The following is a 25,916-nucleotide window of genomic DNA, read 5'->3' as shown; positions in this document are numbered from 1 at the left end:
TCCTTTTCAACCTGAGAATACCACTGCTGAGCAGGAGCTAAACTCTTAGAAGTGTAAACAATGGGTTATTCAGACACCATGCCAAGACTATGGTGAGGGGCATATGTAGACAACACAAGAAGGTGACCCAGCTGAGAAGTGGTCAGACACAGGGAAGATTGAGGCTTAGATTTAAGCAAAGTGAATGCTTGGTCAGAAATTTAGGACCAGAAGAAAAACACATATTTATGGAAAAGCACATGAAGTGGGTGAGCAATAGTGGAGGCATCCAGTTAAAACTTACACAACTTTACCTAGAAATGCCTGCAGTTCCTTAACAGAGGCTGGCCATGGCAAAGCCACAAATGCATTAATGTGGTGACACAACAGCTTAACCCATGTGTCAGAAACTTCAAAACGTATGTACTCAGTTGATGGCTGAAAGATTGCATGTGAGACCCGCATACTGTGAAACAGAAAACAATGATCAGAGATTGCTAACATGATCTTCTGTGGAAGAACCCAAAACAATGATACTGCCAAGGTAACTGATGCATCTGGGTACAGAGGCTGTCAGCTGTTGTAAAAATTGCTAAAAAATGGCAGGCACACTAGTGATGCCAAAAAGTAAGCATTGATACTGGTATAGGCCAAAACATCTATTGACAACGAGAAGGCACCTAGTGGGAAGGGGGGAAGGGAAGCTGGAGATACACTTCCAACAAATCAATCTCGGAAAGTAGTGGCCACCTGACAAATATTCATCACGGTGGGGCAGAGGTTATGAATCTATCACGGACTGTGCATTATCGTAACACTGAAGTTGCCGCAGAGTTGAAGCTTGCTTGTTGGCTTCTTAACAATGACAAGTGATGTAGCCTATTCACTAGAATAGATAGGCTGAATTACATCAAGTGATGTCAAATGCTCTAATTTGGCCTTGACAGAGTCATCTAATGTGACAGGCAGCTGTAGCAAAAAAAAAAAAAAAAAAAAAAAAAAAAAACCTTATACTAAATTAAATTTATCTCATTGGCAATGGAGAAACCGAAAGCGTTACATGCATCTAACCCTTACATGTCTGTGGTATGTGAATGCTCCACAACAAGGAAGGTGAAAGGGTGAACAACACATTTCTAAGAGACAGGAGCAGAGAACTGACTATGGATGAGAAACTGCTATTTATTGAAGCTAACCAACTTCCATGAAACTTGTGTGAGGGGAGGGGAGCCCGTGTCCACATATGTTTGTGCGTTTACTAAAGTCACTGCAGTTCCCATATCCTGTCATATTTTGAGTGGTTTACTAAACACATGCAAGTCAATAAAGAATTTATTCAGGAAAACAGTCATTGTAGAGTACAGTTTATGTCCATCAGTACAATTATGTCTGCCACATTTTAAGAGGTGTTACACACAAAGAAATGTGGCCTTTCTTCGATACTTGTTTCAAATCACCCGATGCTTAGGGCATACTGTGCAATGGAATGATGGCATGCAGCTGCTGCTGTAATGTGTTTTGTTGCTAGTGTGGCTGTAACCATTGTTGTCCCTTGTGACACAGAGTAAAAGGTTGTACTGCACCAACAGCTTCCCCATCATCCTGAATCTTGCAGCGTACCAAACAGCGCTTGACTGAGTAACGTCCGATACTTTCCCTGATTCAGTAACGTGGTTGCCTGTGGCCTGTAACACTTCAAAGGGTTGTGCTATATTGAGCACATCCATAAGTGTTTGATTCTCACACTGAAGCGCTTTTTCACCAACTTCCCCATCTGGGACCATAAAATAACAACACCATGTGCTATGTGATCAGTGTAGGATATGTGATGGGTACTAATGACATATTTACATTGACAGCTCAACCTGCACAATTTTGCAGCTTAGGCTTTGTAAGATTGGTTTGGGCATTTCTGACAATGGTTAAATTATGCATGTGTTGCAATGACATGCGTTCTGTCACAGCATAGTTGGTGATAGATGCTTCACCCATTTAGGATCAAAGAAACGTAACGACAAAAACAGTGTTTTGAGATGATTTGATTTAAAGATTTTGTCCAAAAAACTGAGTACTTTCTAATAGTTTTTCACAAACCTATCTATGGTAAATAAGAAGTATACTTCATTGACTGTTGTTTTCTATAGGTGTTACATATTTTAGTCACTCGATGGACACTAATGAAATATTTAATGAAATTATGCATGCAGTTATGTTTGTCTGATCCTGAAATTAATGGCTGCTGCTGTATAAAATATGAATGTCAAATAAATAATATGCAATTTTAAGCGATATTATCATATTAAAGATTAAAAGATTACTACAGTTGTCTTAATAATGTCTTTATAAGTACAGATTACGCAGAACAAGCTATGGGAATGTGTTATGTTTGTCTGATCCTGAAATTAATGGCTGCTGCTGTATAAAATATGAATGTCAAATAAATAATATGCAATTTTAAGCGATATTATCATATTAAAGATTACTAAAGTTGTCTTAATAATGTCTTTATAAGTACAGATTACACAGAACAAGCTATGGGAATGTGTGTCAGTGCTAAAATAATTTTAACAAAAAACAGTGCTCCCTCGCACCTGTTTTTCTGTTCATGGTTTACTGTTTTCAAAAGTAATACAACACATACATTTAAATGAACCAAAATTAGTGGTTTACATGAAATAGCTAAAGTGGTGACCTAGCAACAGTAATAAAGGAGAAAAAAATCAAAAAATAAACATGAAATCTGCTCCTTTGATTCTCCCACGTTTTCCTCATTTTCTAAATCGTTAGCAGCGTTGAGTTCTTGATATAATGTGTGATACCTAGGAGGTATAATACCCTTATTACATAAATCTATAAGACCTTCTTTCTTTTCTTTACTTAAGCAGAGGGGACTCTCACATGCTGGGCACAGAGTATTGTCTACAGGTCCTGAATTCAAAGAATTTCGTAGGTCAGGTCTTTTCTTGGTGTGCAAAACTTGAAAATCATTATCTTTGTAGGAATACTTGAAACATATCATGTCAGGCTGATCTTTCCTATATTGCATCCAAACAATCTTGAGCCATTTCACAGTTTCTCCATTCTCAGCAGTTTTCCTATTCTGAATTATTTTCTTCTGAAGTTGATTCAAATCTAAAATTTGAGTATCCATTTCTGACACTCTGTACTTGTTGGAAGTCATGCTTACAATTGTATACCAGCCATTGGGATCAAAAACATGCACATGTTTAATTTTTCTTTTGATGCTTACATGCTGAGTCCACATCCATTTGTGAATGTCCAGGCTTAAAAAAGCATTGGTCCATAGCTGGAATATCCAGTGTATTCACTGCATGCAAACACAGCATGTTTGTGTTAGCATTCTTGTTCTGGTCCCCACATGTATCAGAAAACAAGTTTATCAGTTTTCCTTGTGCATGATTTTCAATAAATCCCACAGACATGAAGCCACCTCTATGGATCCCCTTTTTGTTGTTGTCTCATCCCAGATGTAGCAATTGGTTTTGTTTTCTCCTACACTAAGAACTGTGAGATTGTACATGGAGAGCCTTCTTTTATAGAAAACTGCCTTTGCATTCACTTTAGGGCAGTAAAGCACAACTTTGAAGTCAAATTCAGCTAGCACATATTCACCTTTTATTGCACTTTCTTTCTTAATGTTCTTAAATTCCCTTTCCATTCTTTTCCTTTTAGATGCTCTTCCTGTTCCCTTTTAAAATCTTTATCTTCCCTTTCCTCAGCTGATAGGTGTGAAAAATTTAAACTTTTATCACACATATCTTTTTGTGGCTTGTGGAATTTCAGATAAAATTCCTTTGTGAATATCTCCCTATACAGTCATAATTTCTGGACTATCTTTCTTTCCCCATAGTGTTGTTCCTGATATAACTCATCATTATCTTAATACTGATATCAGCAGGTAAATAATCTGCCGTATACTCTTTCCTCTTGTAATGAGAAGGAAAGGTAGGAAAACTCTTAATGTGTTTCCTTATAGCCTCTTTACTTTCTTTGGGTCTCTTTATACCTGGCCCGTGACATTCTCTTTGCTATTTCTGTTGTGACTCGCCGATCTTTCAAAGTTCCGCCGTGCAGTTATGCACGTCCTCTACACGTGGCACTGTCTGCCAGACATGCAGCAGCAGCGACACCTAAGGGGCCAGCCAGCCAGTGGCCGCTAGACTTGGACCCAGTTATGATTTGACTGTTAAAGTGTACACACATCTTACTCTGTTTACTTGATCTGTGAGTTTCATGTATTACGTCTTCCTTGAAATATATTTGTTCCACTTGACGTTATTACAATTGGTGATGAGGTAGTGATTTTTCTTTTCCATCGTTGACCCACATGTTTCCATGGCTACTTTAAAGCAACTATTGCTAGGTCTCATAGAACAGCAAACGCTTCTCACAAATACGATTCATGATTTTGTCGGACCATCAAATGCGGGGCATCTCTTGTCGTTGTGTCTCCCTACTTTTCCTCCTTACCACAAGATGGTGGAAGACTGGTCTGATTATGAAAAACTACTTCGACAGCACTTCTCGGCATTTCATGTTGAGGATGAACAAACATGTAAGTCTCTGTTCCCTTCATGGATTTCACCTCAAATGTATCAGTTGTTGTCGCAATTGGCCCCTTTGAAAGATCCTGTGTCTTTGTCCTTTGCTGAAATGTGCTCACTTCTGTCCATCTATTTTCTGAAGCAAATGCATGCGGTAGCCTCTCGTGTTGCCTTTTATCATTGTCAAAAACAACCGAATCAATCCTATCACACTTGGGCTACTGAACTTCACAGCCTCAGTAGAAAGTGTCAATTTGTTACTCAAGTTCACAAAGAATCCTACACCGATTCCATGGTACGGGATGCTATTATCCGATTGGCACCCAACAAAGAAGTTAGGCAATGTGCCCTTCAGTTGGCAAATCTGACTCTAGATGAAGTCCTATCCATCGCTCAGCCTTTTGAAATTTCTCGCGCAAGTAGAAGCATAGTGCGACATCAGGGAAATACAACCTCTGTGCGATGTTGATGAAGCGTGTGGCATGTCCGCGCCGGCTGACGTGGCCGCTGTACGCTCCCAAGCACTGCCTCGGCCAAAGTGTATACAAACCTCTAAGAAACTGCAGCAAAACCCATGACAACTTCCTTCATGTCCACTGTGTTTTACGAAACATTCATGAGAAGATTGTCCACAATGTTGGGCCGTGTGTCACAAATGCAAAAAAAAAAGGGTCATGTGTCATCCGTTTGCATGTCCGACCGCATACATAATGTTCATGAACATGTCGCTGATTCTGTGTTGTCTGTCAATTGTACTTCTTCCCTTTCAGTAAAGTTATTCCTCACTGTCCAAATACTTGGTCGAGATGTTCGCATGCAAGTGGATACTGGTTCTGCTGCCACTATCATCAATTCTCAGACGTATCTTCAGTTGGGTTCTCCAATCCTGTCACCTGTCACTAGGCAATTACGGACTTACAATAAACATAAGATTTCTCTCTGGGGACAATTTGATGCTTAGGTATCTTACAAATCTGTCATTTGCACTGTTCCCATATTTGTGGTTGACCATAGTAACACAGATAATCTTTTTGGTTTCAATGCCTTTCGCATTTTTGGGTTCTCCATAGATGACTCTGTCAATCTTGTCTCTGATGCTGTTCCTCATGCTCAATTGGATTCCTTGTCGATGACATTTTCGTCCCTTTTTTTTTCTCCTGGGTTAGGCCGTGCAAACGTCTTTGAAACTCATATCATACTCAAACCCACTGCTCGCCCTAAGTATTTTTGGGCTCACCCCATTCCTGTGGCCCTTCATGATCATGTCAAACTGGAGCTGGATCGTCTCACGGCTTCAGGGGTCTTGCTTCCAGTCACTTCCAGTGAGTGGTCCTCTCCTGTTGTTGTCGTTGCTAAGCCAAATGGTGATATTCATCTCTGTGGCGATTTCAAAGCCACTGTAAATACTCAAGCCTTATCGACACTTATCCTATGCCTCGCCCTGAAGAATTGTTCACTAAACTTGCTGGAGGCCAGTATTTTTCTAAACTTGACCTGTCAGAAGCTTATCATCAACTTCCTCTCAACGCTGCTTCCCGTCAGTTTCTGGTCCTTAACACACCTTTCAGCCTCTATCAGTACCAATGATTACCATTCAGGGTTGCCAGCGACCCTGCTCTCTTTTAGCCATTCTTGGAACAATTATTGCTGACTGTCCCTGGGTGTATAAATTACCAGGACGACATTGTTGTCACTGGCTCCACCACTGACAAACATCTTCAAAATCTCCGCACACTTTTTCATGTCTTACAGACTTCTGGTCTCAAGTGTAATCTTCAGAAATCAAAAGTTTTTCAGGCATCTACCACGTACTTGGGGATTCAACTCACTCGCTATGTTATTCGTCCTCTTCAGCAAACTGTGAAGGAACTGCAGGCCTTCTTGGGGAAAATAGCATACTATCAGAAGTTTTTACTGTCTTCTGCTTCGGTGGCCCATCCATTGCATCGCCTGTTGCATAAAAACGTGCCTTTTCACTGGTACGTGTCATGCGATGCAGCTTTCCAGAAATTGAAGACTATGCTGAAACAGGTCCCGTGCCTGGCTACTTATTGACCTGGCCAAAATCTTGTTCATGCCTCTCAATACAGGGTCGGTGCAGTCCTTGCGCACCGTTTTTCTGATGGTTCTGAACAACTCATTGCTTATGCCTCCAAAATGCTCACGAATGCCCAACAAAAGTATTCTCAAGTTGAAAAAGAAGCTTTGGCCATTATTTATGCTCGTCATAAGTTTGGTGTTTTTCTCTATGGATCCAAATTTCATCTTGTTACAGATCACAAACCACTTGTTTTCTTGTTTCATCCATCAACATCACTTCCCAGGTTTTACGCTGTATTCAGAAGGGTTGGCCAGATCGTCTGCCCGCTAAGACTTCTGATCCGTTGCGGAACTACTACGCTTTGCATTACCGCCTCACGGCTAGGGATGGTGTTATTCTCCTTTCCACCAAAAATGTTTCACTGCATGTTGTGGTAACTATGTCTTTGCGTGCTTTGATCTTGCGTCTCCTTCACCAAGGGCACTGGGGTGTCTATTGCACAAAATCTCTGGTGTGCTGTCTTGTGTACTGGCCCGCCGCCCTGAAGTCATCTTTGTCACCGTGGCCTTTGCCTGAGAAGCCCTGGGAGCATATTCATGCTGACTTTGTGGGACCTTTTTTTAGGTACTTATTGGATTCTCATTATTGATGCCTCCTCTAACTTTCCTTTTATTGTCTGTGGCACGTCGCCTACCTCCGCAGCAACCACCAATGCTCTAGCTCACATTTTCTCTTTGGAAGCCTTCCCTCTACTCTTGTTACTGATAATGGTCTGCAATTTGCATCTTCCGATTTTGCAGATTTTTGTGTCCATCATGGCATCATGCATGTCAGGGCCCCTCCATCCCATCCACAGTCAAATGACTGATCTGCACATTTAAGGCTCAGATGAGGAAACTGCTGACTTCTTCTGCTAATGATGTGCTTCTCCAATTTCTGGCTTCTTACCGCTTCACCCCCATGGGTGATCACAGCCTGGCTGAGCTCTTACATGGCCGACAGCCCCGCATGCTACTTCATCTTCTGCGGCCTTCCACCTCATGGCCGCGGGTGCCTTCACTTGGCTGGTTCACTGCCAACGACCTTGTATGAATACGGGGATATATCAGGCAGCCAAAATGGAGTCCTGGCTGCATCTTATGACACCATGGCCAACACCTGTATGAAATCCAGATGGACACGGGTGTTGGAGTGCGTCATTTGGACCAGCTTCAGCCATTGTTGCGGCAAACGCCTGTTCCGGATGCTGATACACCACCTTCGGCTCTACCTGACGCTCAGGATACTGGAATCTCTCATTACTTACAATGCAGTCCTCTCACCATCATATCGGTGCCATCACAAGAACTGATGCCACCAGGAGACGTGCCCATGCAGGAACCGGATGACCATCATCTGTCGGAGCAACTCTACTCGCCTCTGTCTCCTACGGACGCGGAAACATCACCCATTTCTCCTGTTATAACAACTGGACTTGCCGCAATGGGGAGATTAACCCCCATGTCTCCTGTCATCTCGACCCGTTGTCATCGAGGACACTTCCGTCTGTATGGGAAGCCTCCTGCTCGAGACTTTACGGCCAGTCAAACAACACCTATGGATGTTAGCAATCTACAGGCCACCTCCATCAAGACCAGTGCAAAAATTCAAAGTTGGGAAAAGTGTTGTGACTCGCCGTTATTGCAAAGTGCCGCCGCGCAGTTACGCGTGTCCTCTACATGTGGCGCTGTCTGCCAGCCATGCAGCAGCAGCGCCACCTAAGCGGCCAGCCAGCCAGCAGCCGCTAGACTTGGACCCAGTTATGATTTGACTGTTAAAATGTACACAGTTCTTACTCTGTTTACTTGATCTGTGACTTTCATGTATCGTGTCTTCCTTGAAATATATTTGCTCAACTTGAAGTTATTACACTTTTTCAATTACGTGATGTTCATCTCCTTTTTTAGTAGTTTTTCTTACAAAGGTTTCAGAAATATCAAATGTCTTTAGAAAAAGCTGCATACACTCTTCATTCTTATCAGATCCCTTTATTAGATAGAATTTCTTGGTCTTCTTCCTTCGTCAGTTATCCAATTTTGTCCTCACACTTTGTTTCTCTTCTTCTTCTTCCACTAACTTATTTAGGTACTGCCTTTGTAGATCAACTGACCCAAGACCCCAGTAGGCTCTAAGGATATTTTGTCTGTCTTACTCAGTAAACTTACTGGAGCACTGCTGTGGACATTTAGTGCAATCTTTTGACTTCCCATCTCTTTCAGGAATTCTGGAATTTTTTGTAGAAATATATGCCGTACCATGCTGTCAATTGATTTTTCTTTGATTTCCTTCCCATTTCTCTTTAACCTTTGTCATTTTCTGGTTTTGTTAGCATTCTCAGTACCAGCATTGTCATGTGCAATTTCCCCTTCCTTATGGTGATGATTTACTTATGCACTAGCTTCATCCTCTGCAGTTTTTGTGACATTGTTTACAGGGGACATTTCATGTTCAGTACTGCTGTCTGTAACAATAACATGACAGGTATTCAGAGGAACAGAAAAGAAAATTAAGTGGAATTGCTATAGTGTCTAGTAATTGTTTGGCTACTCACCAGAATCTGCAATGTTGTCTGGTTCATAGGAAAGACCATCATCTGTATCTGAATCAATGAATGTCCTGACCATCTCCATATCATGTTCTTCCTCAGCTATGAATATAAACAATAATAATAATAATAAAATACATCACATACATTCAGCAACAGAAGGATTCACATTAAGCAGAAAGGAAGGAGGAAGGGGATTTATCGACATAAAAAACCTACATTATAGACATATCTAAAAACAAAAATGATGTGACTTACCAAACAAAAGCACTGGCAGGTCGATAGACACACAAACAAACACACAAAATTCGAGCTTTCACAACCGGCGGTTTTCTCACGTGGAATGTTTCCCTCTATTATATTCATATCATTAATTTGAACCCTACATTATGGACAGGTAGACAATTTAAGAAAATTCTTTCTAGAAGAAGCAGAAACTAGCAAAATACACAAAGCAATCACTCATATAAATACATCGGCTACACCACTGCAATTTTATAACCACTTCTACAACCCTTTAGATCACATAACATCAACAGATACGAAGGAAGTAAATTGAAAAAAGAAAACACTACATGGCAAGCACCCGTATCATCAAAACACAGCCACACATCGATCAAGAAGCATCCAACACATGGCTAAGAAAAGGCAATGTATACAGTGAGATGGAAGGATTCATGATTGCAATACAGGATCAAACAATAAACACCAGATATTACAGCAAGCATATTATTAAAGGTCCCATTACCACAACAGATAAATGCAGACTTTGCAAACAACAAATAGAGACAGTAGATCACATCACAACCGGATGTACAATACTAGTAAATACAGAATACCCCAGAAGACATGACAATGTAGCAAAAATAATACATCAACAGCTTGCCTTATGACATAAACTTATAAAACAACACGTTCCCACATACAAGTATGCACCACAAAATGTACTGGAGAATGATGAATACAAATTAAACTGGAACAGAACCATTATAACAGATAAAACAATGCCACATAACAAACCTGGCATCATACTCACCAATAAAAAGAAGAAATTAACACAACTAATCGAAATATCCATACCCAATACAACAAATATACAAAAGAAAACAGGACAAAAAATTGAAAAATACGTCCAACTGGCTGAGGAAGTCAAGGACATGTGGCATCAGGATAAAGTTGACATTATACTAATTATACTATCAACTACAGGAGTCGTACCACACAGTATCCACCAGTACATCAACGCAATACAGCTACATCCAAACTTATATATACAACTACAGAAATCCGTAATTATTGATACATGTTCAATTACCCGAAAGTTCCTTATTGCAATATAACATATACCGTACAGTTAAAAGGAAGTCACGCTTGATCATGGTCCGCGTCACTTTCCATTTTTAACCAGACATAACATCTGAGAAAAGGAAATAATAATAATAATAATAATAATAATAATGACAACAGCAGTAATAGCAATAATAATAATAATAATAATAATAATAATAATAATGACAACAGCAGTAATAGAAATAATAATAATAATAATAATAATAATGACAACAGCAGTAACAACAATAATAATAATTATTATTATTATAGTACTTACTACCAAAATATATACACTAAGAAACAGGTTCTAATACTTACAAGATTCCATTAAATTCTGTTCCTTCTCCAGGCACATTTCTTCCTTTGGACTCCATAGTGCTCCTACTTGCTTGTAAACCCATTCACAACTGAAACAATATTTATCTTCCTTTCCAGGAAGTAGCATTTCATTGTTGTCACAGAGGACAGTGGCAATGCTTCTAAAGAGAAGTATAAGGAAAAGCAACTTCTAACAGTTCTGTTAGGTTCAGAGGAAAATAAGAGCGTTCTGTTTCACAAATTAACACTGCGTCCAGTGGTCTAAAAAGCTCTTCCGTGTATCTGATTCTTACTAGTTTTCATAAAATGTAGATACAATGACAACTAAAGTGGAAATCACATAAGATAGAGTTATGCTTGTTGTAGATTAATAATTCTAATTCAGTTTCTTGTTAGTGTACAGAAATTATGAAGTATTCTAGAACACAGTTATGACACATTTCTTTCTTATCTGTTATTAGGCGAGAGGGTGGTGGACATTTCATCTGTGGCAAATCACCTACAGAAGAGGAAGGAGAACCAAACACAGAGGATCTTGAGGTTGACTATAGTTATTTTGACAGCTGTGTTTGGCCATATCTCGCAGCTAGAGTGTCAGCATTTGAACAGTTAAAGGTACTAAATCAGAATAATCCTTCAATGTGTTAATGAAATATTTAACTGTTATGATTGTGATATGGTAATTCCTGGAGGGAAACAACAAAATTATGGGGAGTGCCAACCAGTCACCTGACAGTATTTGACAGTTAGCACACATGCTCATATAAAGTTCAGTAATTTACACTAGCTTTCACTCTTCTAACTGTAGTAAACAATTATGTACACCCCTGCACCCCTTCATCCAACCACACATACGCTTGATGTGCATTCCTTTGTGGCTGTAGCAGCACTAACTGTTTCAGATTGGTTAGCTTTGTGCTATTGGAGAGTGAGAGGAAATCATTGTTTCATCATGGAGGGTAAAGAAATTCAGGGCAAGCAGAGGGTAGGTAAACAGTGGGTGGCAGAAGAGGGGCAGAGAGATGTCTCTCAGAAACAGCGTTAATATATTTATTTATAGTGTTAATAATCACAGATCTGAGTGGGGAAGAGAAGGGGAAAAGTGGAATCCATTTTCAGAATGGAATAGTATATGAGCAGAAAATGACAAGAGAGGAAAGACTGAAGATAAGGGAGGAGCTGGACAGGAGTAGCAGAGGGGAAGGTTCTGGCAGTTACCCATGAACAGTGGTAAGTGGCTGTCTTAATTATTCTCTTTGGAAGTCAGTTCAGCAAAGTTGTATAACTTTTGCAGAGTATAATGCAAATATTACAAAAGAAATACCTGAAGATGAATTTTTTGAGAAAGTGAACTATGTTAGAAATGTATGTGAAGAGAAAAATTGTGGATTAAGAACTGCTAAGTGTGTTTGTGAAAGATAGTCTATTATTTTCAACTTCCCTGCACTTAAGATATCTGGTGCAAAATTTGTAGCTCATTACTGAATTTATACTAGCTCTACTAGGAAATAATGCTGCTGCACAGAGTGAGAGAGAGAGAGAGCGAGAATTTGTATCATGAATGGTTTATGGACTGATGATAAAATAGGTTTTGTATGAAAATTGTCAAGGAAATAATTATAACTAAGATCATTTTCTGGAAACTTGACACATTGATTTTTATAAAATTCTATTTCAAAATATCACACTCTTGAATCAATGTTGTAGGAAAATTCTTGTAGAAAGTAAATACTTGAGGATTAAAGACCACTCATCAAAAAGCAGAAGCATTGATTCCACATACAAAAGAAAGAAAACTTGCTAGCTTTCAGATTTATCCTCTGACAAGCTAGAGTAAAATGAATATAAGTGAGTGGAATTTATTTACATATAAGATATGAACTTTTTTCTAATCTATAGGTATCACAAACAGCAACAAAACTGAATTATTCCAGATTAAACCCACTGAAGATGCTGTAAGGTAAAAGGCAAAATATGTCTGGAAAATAAATAAATCTAGATAGTAACAAGAAAAATACTTTGATTTTGTGAAGCGTATATTTATATTCCTACTACACATAATGGCCACACAAACAAACATATTACATCTGACTATTCATCATTTTTCAACAAGGATCCATCTGGAACACAGAGACTTCAGAAACTAATTTACACACGTTGTCATATACTGAGACAATTGCACAACAAGAGTGGCATATTGTCAGAAGTGATTAAATGTTCCGGGACTCCAGCACACACAGTTCTCCTGCAGTAAGGAGTGAAATGGCAGGCCAACTGGAAACATATTCCAAAGTGAAGTACATGGGACAGTATGATTATTGTTGGCAAATTGCACAAAGACGCACATGAAATTCTGGTGGCATATGTAACAAACATGATGTCATGTCCAGCTGTAGTGAAATGACTAAGGCATCACAAACATGGGTGATGTTGATTAGGCAGGAAGTCAACCAACATCAACCACAGATGACAGTGTCCATGTAATTGAGGAATTGATTCACAGTAATCCCAGAGTGAATGTTATGGACACTGCTTAGCAGATGTGCATCTCAACAGACAGTGTTCATTAGTATTCATTCCACCATCGGAGATCACCTGCAGTATTGGAAATTGTACTCTTGCTGGGTTCCACAGTTACTGTCAAATGCAGACAAAGATACAAGATTTATGATGTCTCTGGGCTTTCCTGAGCCTCACTCTGTGGAAGACAATGATTTCTAACCCAAATGATTATGGATGATGAGACACAAGTCTGTCATTTCAAACGTGCAACAAAGAGAGCATCTGTTGAATGGAAACACATTTCCTCACCTCTGGGGAAGAAATACAAAGTTACGCCATCAACAGGGAAGGTTTTGGTCATCATTTTCTTCAAGTGTGCAGACAGAATTTTCGGCAAAGAGTACAGCCATTAATACTGTGTAGCACTGACAGTGCTGTGCAAAGCTGTAAAGAATGAGAGGCAAGGAAAATTCAGCAAAGCCATGAAAATGCAGTATTCCAAGTGTGTCATACAACAAAAGCTTTGCTTCAGCATTTTTGATCAGAGGTTTGGAAGCATCTGTTCTACTGTCCAGATCTTGCACCACATGATTTCCATCTTTTCAGCAACCTGAAAGAACATCTGAGGGTAAAGAGATTTTCTAATAGTGAGCACATTCACTTAGGAATTCTCATATGGCACTGTGATTGAGGAGTGGGTTTCTGTCGTCAGTGAACTGACTGTTTGGTAGAAAATTCTGGCCATTGTTTACGGACACTTGGTGACTGTTTAAACATGGTGTCATGTATGTGTGTCTTGTATGTGTCACATTCCATGAAAGTTATTTGGCCAGCCATAATAATGTTTAACTTATGTTTTGAAGTCTTTTGTATATAGTGCAATTCCAAATGTGAAACCACCATAACTGATGCTGACCTGTTAACACTTAATATATAGCAAGAACACCAGTACACCAAAGAAAAAAATGTTTAGGTTGTTTTGTAAAATTTTGCTTTATTTGTTCCAAAATTCTGGTTCAATAATATTTGATGAATTTCTTGTATGATCGAAATGTTAGAGAGAATAATTATACGTATTGTCAGAAGTTGATTAGTTCAGTATACACTGATAGATCAAATTAGTGGAAGGTTTTAATGCCTAAGGAGTAATACAGATGTTATTTAATATACAAAAAAAGCCAAAGGTCTGCATGTTATTTGATATATTTTGATCGGTTTTGCCCATCAGATTTGAGCATCCTCAGATATTCACTGCTCTAGTGATACAAGCTAGAAGTATCACTTTACACCACTGCTAACACAAAGTTTGTTGACAAAGGTGCTGAACAACGCTTTTTAAAGTATAGTGTGTTGCCATCAGGGCAATGAATGTTTGAGGGTTCTTTCATCAGGCAAGCAAAACTGATTAAAATAGGTGAAATAATATGTGACCTGTTACTGTGTTCAGTCCCTGTGCCCCTGTAGGCAAAGCTTGTGTTTCGTAAGTGTCCCAGCAACTATTTATTTACTTACAGTACATTACTTGTTAACTACAATGATCAGCTACATTCTACATTATCTGTGCTTGGTGAATAATTTGAAAATTCAGAGTTTACTGCAAAACTCCTCTTGCTAAATAGAATAATATTATTGTAATTTCTCTTTTAATATTTCATGCATGTAGTTTTGGGGGATTTTCCATTGCTTCCATAGCCTACTCTCTGTAAGAGTTGAATGGTTCATTAAACATGCCCTATTCAATTTGTTCCCCAATATTTCCCACCTAGACTAGTGCACCATCCCTAATATTCTTGATTTTGATGAAATGTTAAGGTCTGTGTTTCATTTCTTCTTTCTCTGTGTGCAGTGTTTCTTTGTCTTATGATTTAAGTTCTCTGAATATTTTGAAATATTTTTTTACCAGAAACTTATTACATCATTTCAAATTACTCTTACCAAACTGTAGGCAGTGGTACATATCTTACAACTCTTAGTGCAAGAATAAAGTATTATGGCCTGTGGATACAGGAAAATTGTAGATATCATTGTAACAATTGACATTTGACAATTTAAGTGGAATTGCCTGACTACAAAAGATATCATCATTATCCAGTAAGAGTTTACATTAGCCTTGTGTATTATTTTACACTGTCATTTGGTGTGTTGCTATAGTAACTAATGATATGATAATATTGCAGTACAGCAACTTGCATTAATCTCTGAATAGATAATGTATATTCAAACTGAATTCAAATTAAATTTTGCTTCAGGCTACTATTTATTTATTTATCCAATTGAAGACAGTGTAAATTGTATGGATGTTGCCAAAAACATAAAATACAGACACAGACTTACATAAATTTATACAATTACACACATATATAGATACATTAATTTCTTATCATACTGAGTTACCCATTTGGGCATTGTACTTTACTGTTCTATTGAAAATATTATAAAATGCCTCTTAATTGCAGTAGTTAATGATTAGTCAATGAAATTTACATATCATTTTATGTAATCCTGCACTTTTCTAACAAATAATTGTTTTGGGTATTCCTGAAGGACTGTGTTTCACTTTTGTCTTTGACCTCTTGTGGTAGTCTACTGTGTACTTTAATTCCATTATATAGCTCACTATTTTTTTCCCATTGAGATATAAGTGGTCACTGGATCTGATTCCATGTTCATGTAGAGGCCTGTTTGTTGGGTGCTGAACAATGTCTTTTTTAATGTGGATCACTGTTTGCAAAATGTACTCTCATAGAAAAGTCCAGATTCTGATATATGTAAACAACTCTGTACACTGAGTTCTCTCACTGCTTTTTGTCATAATTCATGCAGCCTTTTTTTGTAGCTTGGAGATTGTTTTGAACATTTTTGGAAGGTGACTATTAACCCATCACCCATCAAGTAATGTATAAAATGTACGTTTGACCATCAGCTGCTCTTTTTTGCTTTTCTTCTTCTTCTTCTTCTTCTCTCTCTCTCTCTCTCTCTCTCTCTCTCTCTCTCTCTCTGTCTCTCTGTCTCACTCTGCATATGAGACGTGGCCATTACTTATGTAATGACAGATGTGATGAAGTGGCTTACACTGTTTTAACTCTGTAAGTATTTATGTATATTTTGCACTTCCTTGAAGAAGAATTTGTAACATTTCCTGTATACTATACTTTTTTTTTTATCTTAGGACAATATCTGTGAAGATGGTCTGTGACTGAAACTGGTCAATATTTGATTAAATAAATAAATAAATAAATAAAATAAAGTAAAAGAAGAAAAGTAAGAAGGAACATCTGATGGTCAAACATGCATTTTATACATAAAGATTGTTTTTTCTGTTCTGCTCATTTGTTCTCCACAACATTATCCCATAACTCATCACAGAATGAACATATGCAAAATATGTTTTTCTGGTGCCTGAGCTACTACACACAGACTTCATTATTCTCAGTACAAAGCATGCTGAGGCTAATCATTTCCCAAGGGCAGTAACACACTCAGTCAATTTTAGGTGTGTGACAATATCTATCCCTAGAAATTTTGTTTGTGATACGCATTCTATGAGTACATCTTTTACTCTTAAAGAGTTATTTTTCAGTTTTCTGCTTATGTGTAAAGTAACACTGTTGGGTTTTTTACATTTAAAGTTAATTTGTTGTTGTCTAACGATCTTCATACATGCATGAGTGTTTCTTTGTCCTTTAGTACACTTCCTGATGTTTCATTGATTCATCAGCAAACAGCACTGTTTCACCAAGTTTGACACTCTGGCAAAAACCATTGATATATATGAAGAAGAATAGTGGGCCAAGCGAGCTTGCTTGGGAGACTCCAATATTAAAGTGTCTGGGACAGAAAGGTACTTAATGGTATGACTGGAGTTTGTTTGAGAGATCTCTACCTGTTACACTCTGTTTTCGGGGCATGAATGAAACCACTTATTTGCTGCCCGTCTTATACCTAGAACTTCCACTTTGTTCAACAGAATTGTGTGGTATATTGTACTGAAGACTTTGCTGAAGTCAAGTAAAATGCCTGTTATATTATCTCCTTAATCTAACACTTCCAGAACAACATTTGTAAAATGAGATGTAGCTAATTGTGTTCTCTTAGCAGGCTTGAACCCAAACTGTTCTTTAGAAAGAAGACTGTACTATGTTAGGTTCCTAATTATGGTTTCCATTACTTTTGAAAACGATTAAAGTAAAGAGATGGGCTTAAAATTTTCTGTATTTTCAGGGTCTCCATTCTTATGTAGGGACAGGACCTTTGCATGCTTTAGTGTCTACGGGAAGTAACCTGTCGTGAATGAGTCATTCATGATGTGCACTAAAGGGTCTTTGATACTGTCTATGCAGTCCTTCAGCAAGCACACGGGCACTTTATGTACACCTGCTGAGGTTTTATTTTTTACTTTCTGAACAACCTTGCCTATTTCTTCTTAAGTGGTGGGTCACAACATCATTGTGTTTGGAACACAATTCAGTGTTTCTACAGGCTGTATTTTGTCAGATTAGTGTTGTAGCTAATTAGCTGTGTTTTTTGCTGAAATATTTATTTGCAAAGTTTGCATTTATTTATTTATTTTTTTTATTTTTCCTCCCCCTTCTCTCTAACGTATTGTGGTACCATTGTATGTAATTGTATGTTTACCTGTTTGTCACCTGTTTGGTGACATTCCAGGTTGCTTGTACTTTGTTTTCTGCCTTTTCTATAATTTCATCATTTTGAAACCTTTTTGCTATTACTAAAACTTTTCTATATATGGTTTTGTATGTTTGATAGAATTTTTGAAATACAGGGTTATTTTGGTGGTTTTTTTATGCTGCTGCAGTGTTTGAGCATTACAGAAGATTTCCTTATCCTGTTGGTCACCCAGTTACTTTCGTTTTGTGTTTTAGTGACTCATAATACTTTTGGGAATAGTTCTTTGAACCTGAAATTAAATTTCAATACAAACTTAAAAAACTTCTTATGTGTACCAGTCTCCATGTACACCTCTTCCCATATTTGATTGTTCATATGCATTATAAATTCAACCCTTTTTTGCTTAGAGAAGACTCTTCTGTATGTGACTATTTTAGATTTTTTCCTAGAGTTATGTTTAATTTCAAGAGCTGACTAAACTGATCTGAAAGGCCCAGGTTACCTAACACAACCTCACAATTTTCTTTATGCAAGTCAGTTAGTATATGGTCAATGATTGATGCTGAATGCTTAGTTAACTTTTTGACTGTGTTAGTCAATTGTGATATTCTATAGCTGTACATAATGTTCAAAAATATGTTGCAGAACTAATCTGGGTTCAATGTATTGATGCTTAAATCTCCACAACTGAGAATTTTGCCCTTAGGATTAATAATCATGTCCAATACTTGGATTAGTTTTGCCATGAGTGTATCTATGTCACCACCAGGAGAATAGTAGATACTATCTTACACTGATTGATTTTGAGATATTTAAACTGTTTAGTTTTCACTGATACTTTGCTGGTAGTGTTTTCCCTTCATGAAAGATTTAATTACGCTTTTTAAAATCATTTCATCATAGTCCTGCTGCATGTGTTTGCATCAGAAGTAGCAATGATGGTGTAAGTTTCCTTCCAGTAGACATAATGCTAAATAAATGCATTTAAATAAGTACTTAAGTAATAATATGTAAGGTCATTTCACCAACACATTGTTTTCTTCAATGCTTCAAGTAAATGTATTGCACATCGAAATGCACATGTCTCAGCCACATAACTAAAAAAGGGACTTCGATCAGGTTGAAAAACCTCTATCTCAAACAATGTAAAATTCATTCCTATAAATGGTACATTTTGTGAGAAACTATTGAAATAGAATTTTCAAATAAATATGACTTCTAGGTCACACATTTCTAACTAGTATAACACAAGGAATTCTAAAATTATTGATTAATCTGAGATAATAATTATATATGTAAAAAGTGGACATACAAATAAAAAACTGTTTACACTTTTTTATCTGTGTAAGGCCCTAACTTCTTTGAGATTTAAAAAATAACTAAACTCCTCTGTTAAAAAACACACAATACTCCAAAGAGTCCATCTTGTAATTTTGAACAAATTCTGGCATTTAGGAGCTGAGAAAAAGTACACCTTACTCTTAAAAAATACAACTTATTGGAAAGAGCCATTAAAGTAAGCTCCATACAGTGGTTTATATGCATCCTCTTCCATCTCGTCTTGAAAATTCCTTTTTCTTTCTCATCTTCGCTGTGTTGTTAATATTTGTTTCACTGTGAAATGACAACAGTTTGTAGCAGTCTTTTAAGAACTTCACAGCTTGCAACATTTCCTTTGTTGAATGTTACCAATGCATCAAGGACACCAAAATGCAGTGAACTAACTGACACAAACACTGTCTTGGGAATTCTGGCGCAGATTATGCTGTTGATGGACTCCTTAGGATTCTGGGTGCGGTCATGTAGACATTTCTTGAATGGTATTACATCTGACAGAGCTTTGAAAGTTTTTTTCAATACATCCTCTATGGCCAAGGGTATAGCTGGTTTGTGAATAAATTTCTGGCCATTTTTCCATTTGCCCCATGAATCACGTCTTGGAAGACACTGCCATGAATGTGATTATTATCTTTTGAAGAGAGATGAAATAAAACTGCCCAAACAGTTTTTCTCATATCTTCTATGCTGATGCCATTGCTTCCTGATTTCAATGCTGGAGAATTTTTGAATTTTATCTACGACAGATTCTGTGATTTTTTTCTTACCATCTAATCCTCTGCCATCTTCCAATTTCTTTACCCTGAATGCAGTTTTCAGTCATCAGAGTCTCATACTCATTTACTTTTGTATATAACCTAGGCACTCCAGTTTAATTATAGCTATATTTTCTCCATATGGCTTCTTCTCATCAACTGCTTTGAAAGGTTTTGAAGCCCAACCTCCTAAATATCGCCCTTGGAGACAAGTGACTAAACAAATAAAATTTCAGTCTGAGAAATGTTAAATTTACATGGTCACACCTGCAGAGTGTTTTGTTTAAATACATGAATAAATTAAAAATAAGGCAATAATATATAGGTATTACATATAATTGGAAAGAGGAAATGTGTTGTTTAAGAACAATGGAAAAAAATAACTGAAAATTTGAATAGTTCAAGCTACTTGGAGCCCCTAAAAGAGATACTTTTGAAAGCTATTGTGGCTCAATGAGAACTGCTTCAAAATTAACATGAACATTTTTTCTAAAGCCAGCAATAGACAACAGAATTCTTGCCAAACATTCAGAGATCTTACTGTTATACAATTCGAAAAACTCGTACTGTGCCCAGAAGATCTATCTGCTCAAGCCAAGCTATTGAACTGACTGTGCATTAAATAGAAAGCACCAACAAACATTTTGCAGTTTTTCAGCAACAGTGGTTTTCAGGAATTAAAAATTGGTCAAGTGTGAGTAGGACTCGTTCACTGAGGATTCTGTCATGAGAAAAGCAAAATCCCTGCATTATTACCTCACACTAGCCCAGAGTGAGCAGGGTACTACAATTTATATACACACACAAAGAAGGTTTAATAAAATATTTTTTATTTACTTATCAAAACATGATTACAACTTACATTTTATGTTTACATACAGTAATCTTCATATATCACTCTTTTAACAGATAATGAATGCAGTGTATGTTTTAAAGATATTTTTATGTGACATAATTACAATTTAATAATTTGCAGAATTTTTTTTTACTTTACCTGTTTGTGAAACCTTGCTTCTGGCCAAATCTCATGATTCCAGATCAATGGGAAGTACCCTACAGGTTTTGATGAATGAGTTTTCAAGTATAAAAATATGACATAGATAGCCACATCTTTTGATTGAGTTGACTCATAAGCTTAAAATATTTACACTTCCAAGGAAGCATAGTATGTGACATAAATGTCAATTGATACACCAACCTGAAACTTCCTGGCAGATTAAAACTGTGTGCCCGACCAAGACTCGAACTCGAGACCATTGCCTTTCACGGGAAGTGATCTCCATCTGAGCTACCAAATCACAACTCACGCCCGGTCCTCACAGCTTTACTTCTGCCAGTATCTTGTCTCTTACCTTCCAAACTTTACAGAAGCTCTCCTGCGAACCTTGCAGAACTAGTACTCCTGAAAGAAAGGATACTGCAGAGACATGGCTTAGCCACAGCCTGATGGGGGATGTTTCCAGAACGAGATTTTCACTCTGCAGTGGAGTGTAAATCAACTGTATGAATGCATGGTGTCTGTTCTTCTGGACATGCTCAAAATATCAGACACCATGTAATCTTGTAACTGATTCGCCACAATTGACAATGTATCCACCACCTTCTGTGTGAATGCACAAGTTTGTTTGATCTCCTGCAGGAATTTCAAAGTTGCGAGCTTGGGAAACATAGACAGGAGCATACGTGGAGCTAGTTGGCAATTTAGGTCAACTGAGGAGCATACTGATATAGTCCACGCAATTGAAATAACACAGTGTCCAGGTAGCACAGTGGTTAGTGCAAATGCCTAGTAAGCAGGAGATCCTGGGTCCAAATAACAGGCCTGCATACATTATTAGTTGTGTCCACTGTCCCACATGAAATCCTGATGCAGCGAACATTAATTGGTCCTTCCTTTCCTTCCCTTTCATAATATGAATCACAGCTGTGAATTGCACGTGGAGTTTGTTATGAAAGAACAGAAATGACGCATTCACATAGTTGATTTGCCTCAATGGACAATGAATCCGCCACCTACATTGCAGATGCATGAAGTATCAATCATGGAGAACATGGACAGGGACTGCAGATAGGTGGTGCTAGGTTGGAATGTGGGTTGGCTGAAGGGTGTACTGAGATAGTTCACACAATTTTGATAAACACTTTGTCCATGTGGGACAGTGGTTAATGAAACTGGTTAGTAAACGGGAGACCCTGGGTTCGAGTCCCAGTCTGACACACGTTTTTACTCATTGCCATTGTTCTGCATTAGGTGCCAATGCTGCTGATATCAACAGTTCCTTTCCTTTCCCTTCCTCCTCTTCCTCCATCATCAAATTACATAAGAGCAATACATGTTATGATCTATTTGTGAGCTACAAGTTGTGTGAAATCTGTACCACCCACAACTGTAAATGAAATTGTGTAGAGAAAACATTGTGATTATAAGACAGAAGAGTTACTGAAAATAGATCTCTTTCAGCATCTGCCCACTGAAGAAGTCTCACATCACAGTCTAGTTGCACTGTATAGCAGGTCCACTGTGACGGAAAGATGTTTGAACATTAAAAGTTGGCACATACATCAACTGGGTGACAGATCATGCATGAAGGAGCAAATAACAAAAACCATTCATATGAGGGCCACTCAATAAGTAATGCTCCACATTTTTGTAAAAAGCCATTATTATATGTAGACGAATGTCCTTGTTGGTGCTTCACTTTTGATGTTTGTTCTGTGTGCCAGTGAAGTTTCAAACTGTTCTGGAAGATGCAGAGCCATAGTACAGTGTTAAAATGGCGTCTACATATGACTCTCATTATAGGCAGTGTGCTGTTATTGATTTCTTGTGTGCAGCAAAAGAAACAATGGTGAACATCCATAAACGTTTGTGTTGCACTGTGTGATAATGCTTCAGTTGATGCAAGTACAATCGGGCAGTGGGTAAAGGAAGTTACAGCCTCAGGAAATGCAGAAACAGAGCTCCATGATCAGCCATGCTCAGAATGTCCTGTCACAGCCACTGCTTCAGACATGCTGAATCATGCAGATGCCATTATTTGTGCCAACCGGTGACCACAACTCAACAATTGGCTCTACAGTTGTTGGTCAGCATTGGAAGTGCATCTGCAATGATCGAGACTCTTGTATACTCAAAGAGGTGCTCACGATAGGTTCCATGAATGCTCACAAAGGACCACAAGATTCAAAGAAAGGCCATGTCATCTGAATTGTTGGAGGATTTTGAGACCAACAGAAAGGCCTTTCTGTCATGGATGGTTATGCAGGACGAAATCTGGGTGCACCTCTTAGTTCGGGAAACAAAAAGGCAGTCCATGGAATGACATCATCCTCATTCACCACAAAAGAAGAAGTTTAAGACCACCCCTGTGGTGGAAAAGTCATGGTGACAGTTGTTGTGGTTGGCAGGAGAGCCAACACTGGGTTATTAAAAGAGGCCGAAATGCACGCGTTTTAGCTCACGCATGCTGGCGTGAGCTCTGGAACATGACAAGGGAATTAGAATTGAGAAAAACAGACATAACTGGTGGAATACTTAACTTTAATCCATTAATGATGAATGTCGCTCTTGACATTACAAGATTCACAATATCAATAATAAATGATAATGGCGCCTTGCTAGGTCGTAGCAATAATGCAGCTGAAGGCTATGCTAACTATCGTCTCAGCAAATGAGAGTGTAGAAGTCAGTGAAACATATCTAGCAAAGTCAGTTGTACAACTGGGGCGAGTGCTAGGAAGTCTCTCTAGACCTGCCGTGTGGCGGTGCTCGGTCTGCAATCATTGATAGTGGCGACACGCGGGTCCGACGTATACTAACGGACCGCGGCCGATTTAAAGGCTACCACCTAGCAAGTGTGGTGTCTGGTGATGACACCACAACAGTCTGCTGGGATTTTGATGGCATCATTCTTATGCATGTGATGCCAAGGCATATGTGAAGACTGTGAATAAACTCAAGAACCATTTCTGACATGTTTGATTGGACAAGAAGTCTAGCTCCAACACGATAATGTATGCCCACACACAAGTCTGAGAACCCAGGAACACATTGCCAAATTGGGTTGGACATCATTGCCTCAGCCACACTACATTTCAGACCTGACACCCTCAGACCTCCATCTCTTTGGACCGCTTAAAGAGTATCTTTGGGGAACACACTTTGAAGATGATGAGAGTGTCAGTCATGCAGTGAAAACAGGGCTATGCCTACAGGACAAGAGCTTTTACCAGCAGGGAATACATGCTCTTCCACAATGTTGGCATGCTGCCATAGAGCATGTTGAAGACTACATAGAAAAATAGGACATGTACAAGACATGTTGATGTATATTGTCATCAAATTCTGACTCTTAACAATATATATGTTCTGAGAAAATAAAGTAGGGCATTACTTATTGAATGACCCTTGTATAGAACACTTAACAAAGCAGGACAGCAACTGGAGGTTAGCTTTGCGTGTTGAGGAAAAACTGACAATAAGACTGAAAACCTTTTATTTCTTTCAAAAGTCATTAATTTCTACAAATAATATGAAACAACATGAGAGAAATATATCTGTTAAAAAGGGTAGTTGAATGAAAAAGGTACCTACTTATGTAAAATTAATTGAAAAGAACTATATTAGGGATTTTTTTGTTAGAAACAAAAGTGCTAGTTCATTACAGATATCAGCTGTTGCAGACCGTTCTGGAGCAACAATTTGATCAAATGAATGATGTCATTTTAAAAATTCTTGAGTTGAAATGTAGCCATATCTTCAAGAGATGGAAGCAAACTCAATAAAAAAATGCTTTCTGGGGTTATCATTTGATGTGATTTTTGACCTGGTGCAATTCACAACTAATTCATCAGTATCAGTTGATTGGATTTTCTTCTTTGCCTTATTTTTATTGGGAAGAGGACTCATTGTCCCAGTTTCCTCTGAACTTAGAATTATTGTCTTATTTTCTTTTCTCATAGTAACATCTTCCACCAAACAAGGATTAATTGCTTCACTTATAGCTTCATTAAGTTCTTCTTCTCCCTGTGTTCCACTGACAGCTGATGAGTCATCAGCTTCTAATAATAGAGAAAGTGGAGACAGAAGATTCCCAGATAGATTGTTTCCTTTGGCAGTCACATATGATTTCAGGAACATCAAGGTTTGCAGCAGAGGCCATGATATCTTTGTGGTTTTATTAAATGTTCTTCCAGGTCTCTTTACATTCTTTCACTGAAATAGAACTTTGAATTAATTAAAAACTGGTCATTTATTTTACTCAACAAAAAAGTATTATCTACTTTATTTATTTCATTTTACTGTTTTCAGGTATCTAGCTACTGGCAACTCTTTCAAATCTTTGGGTCAATATTTCATTAGAGGGGGAACGAACTGTTGATATGGCTATAGCTGAGACAACAGATGCAATATGGACTTGTTTGCATTCATTGTACATGGCAGTTCCTTATGAGAATGTGTGAAAGCATAAAGCACAATACTATGATCGACTTTGGAATTTGCCATAATGCATCAGTTCATTCATTGGTTCAGTACATGGCAAACATGTTGGAACTAAAAGAAGTAGGAGCAAGTTGTTGCTGTTACAAAGGACATCCCTCTGTTCAGCTTGCATATACTGATGCAGATGTTTGTTTTACAACCATTGGTCTGTGAGATCTTGGAAAAAAGAGTGATGAGGGAGTATTCTGTTCAGCTTTAGGTTGCTGTCTGAATCAAGAGGGGTGAATTTACCATGACCACAGCTGCTACTATCAGATACAAATCAGGTACCTGACCCCTGTTTCTTTGTTGGTGATAACCTCTGTTAACCTACCTCACGCAGCCATACCTGAGTGCTATTCTGACAGATGAAAAATGAATTTTTGATCTT

At 38.1% G+C, this 25,916-nt stretch overlaps 1 protein-coding gene across 1 annotated transcript in view; it reads left to right on the top strand.

The window, feature by feature from the left end:
* The window catches only part of LOC126266841 (FAD-dependent oxidoreductase domain-containing protein 1-like), a 176,409-nt gene that overhangs the window by 111,733 nt on the left and 38,760 nt on the right, over positions 1 to 25,916 (top strand). The window contains exon 7 of the mRNA XM_049971409.1: positions 11,281 to 11,434. Coding sequence (XP_049827366.1) covers positions 11,281 to 11,434 — 154 coding nt within the window. The remainder of the gene's footprint in view (positions 1 to 11,280; positions 11,435 to 25,916) is intronic.

This window comes from Schistocerca gregaria, chromosome 4 (genome assembly GCF_023897955.1).
Source record: "Schistocerca gregaria isolate iqSchGreg1 chromosome 4, iqSchGreg1.2, whole genome shotgun sequence".
Taxonomy (NCBI): domain Eukaryota; kingdom Metazoa; phylum Arthropoda; class Insecta; order Orthoptera; family Acrididae; genus Schistocerca; species Schistocerca gregaria.
Note: the sequence above shows the minus strand (reverse complement) of the source record. Positions and strands in the feature narration are given on the sequence as shown.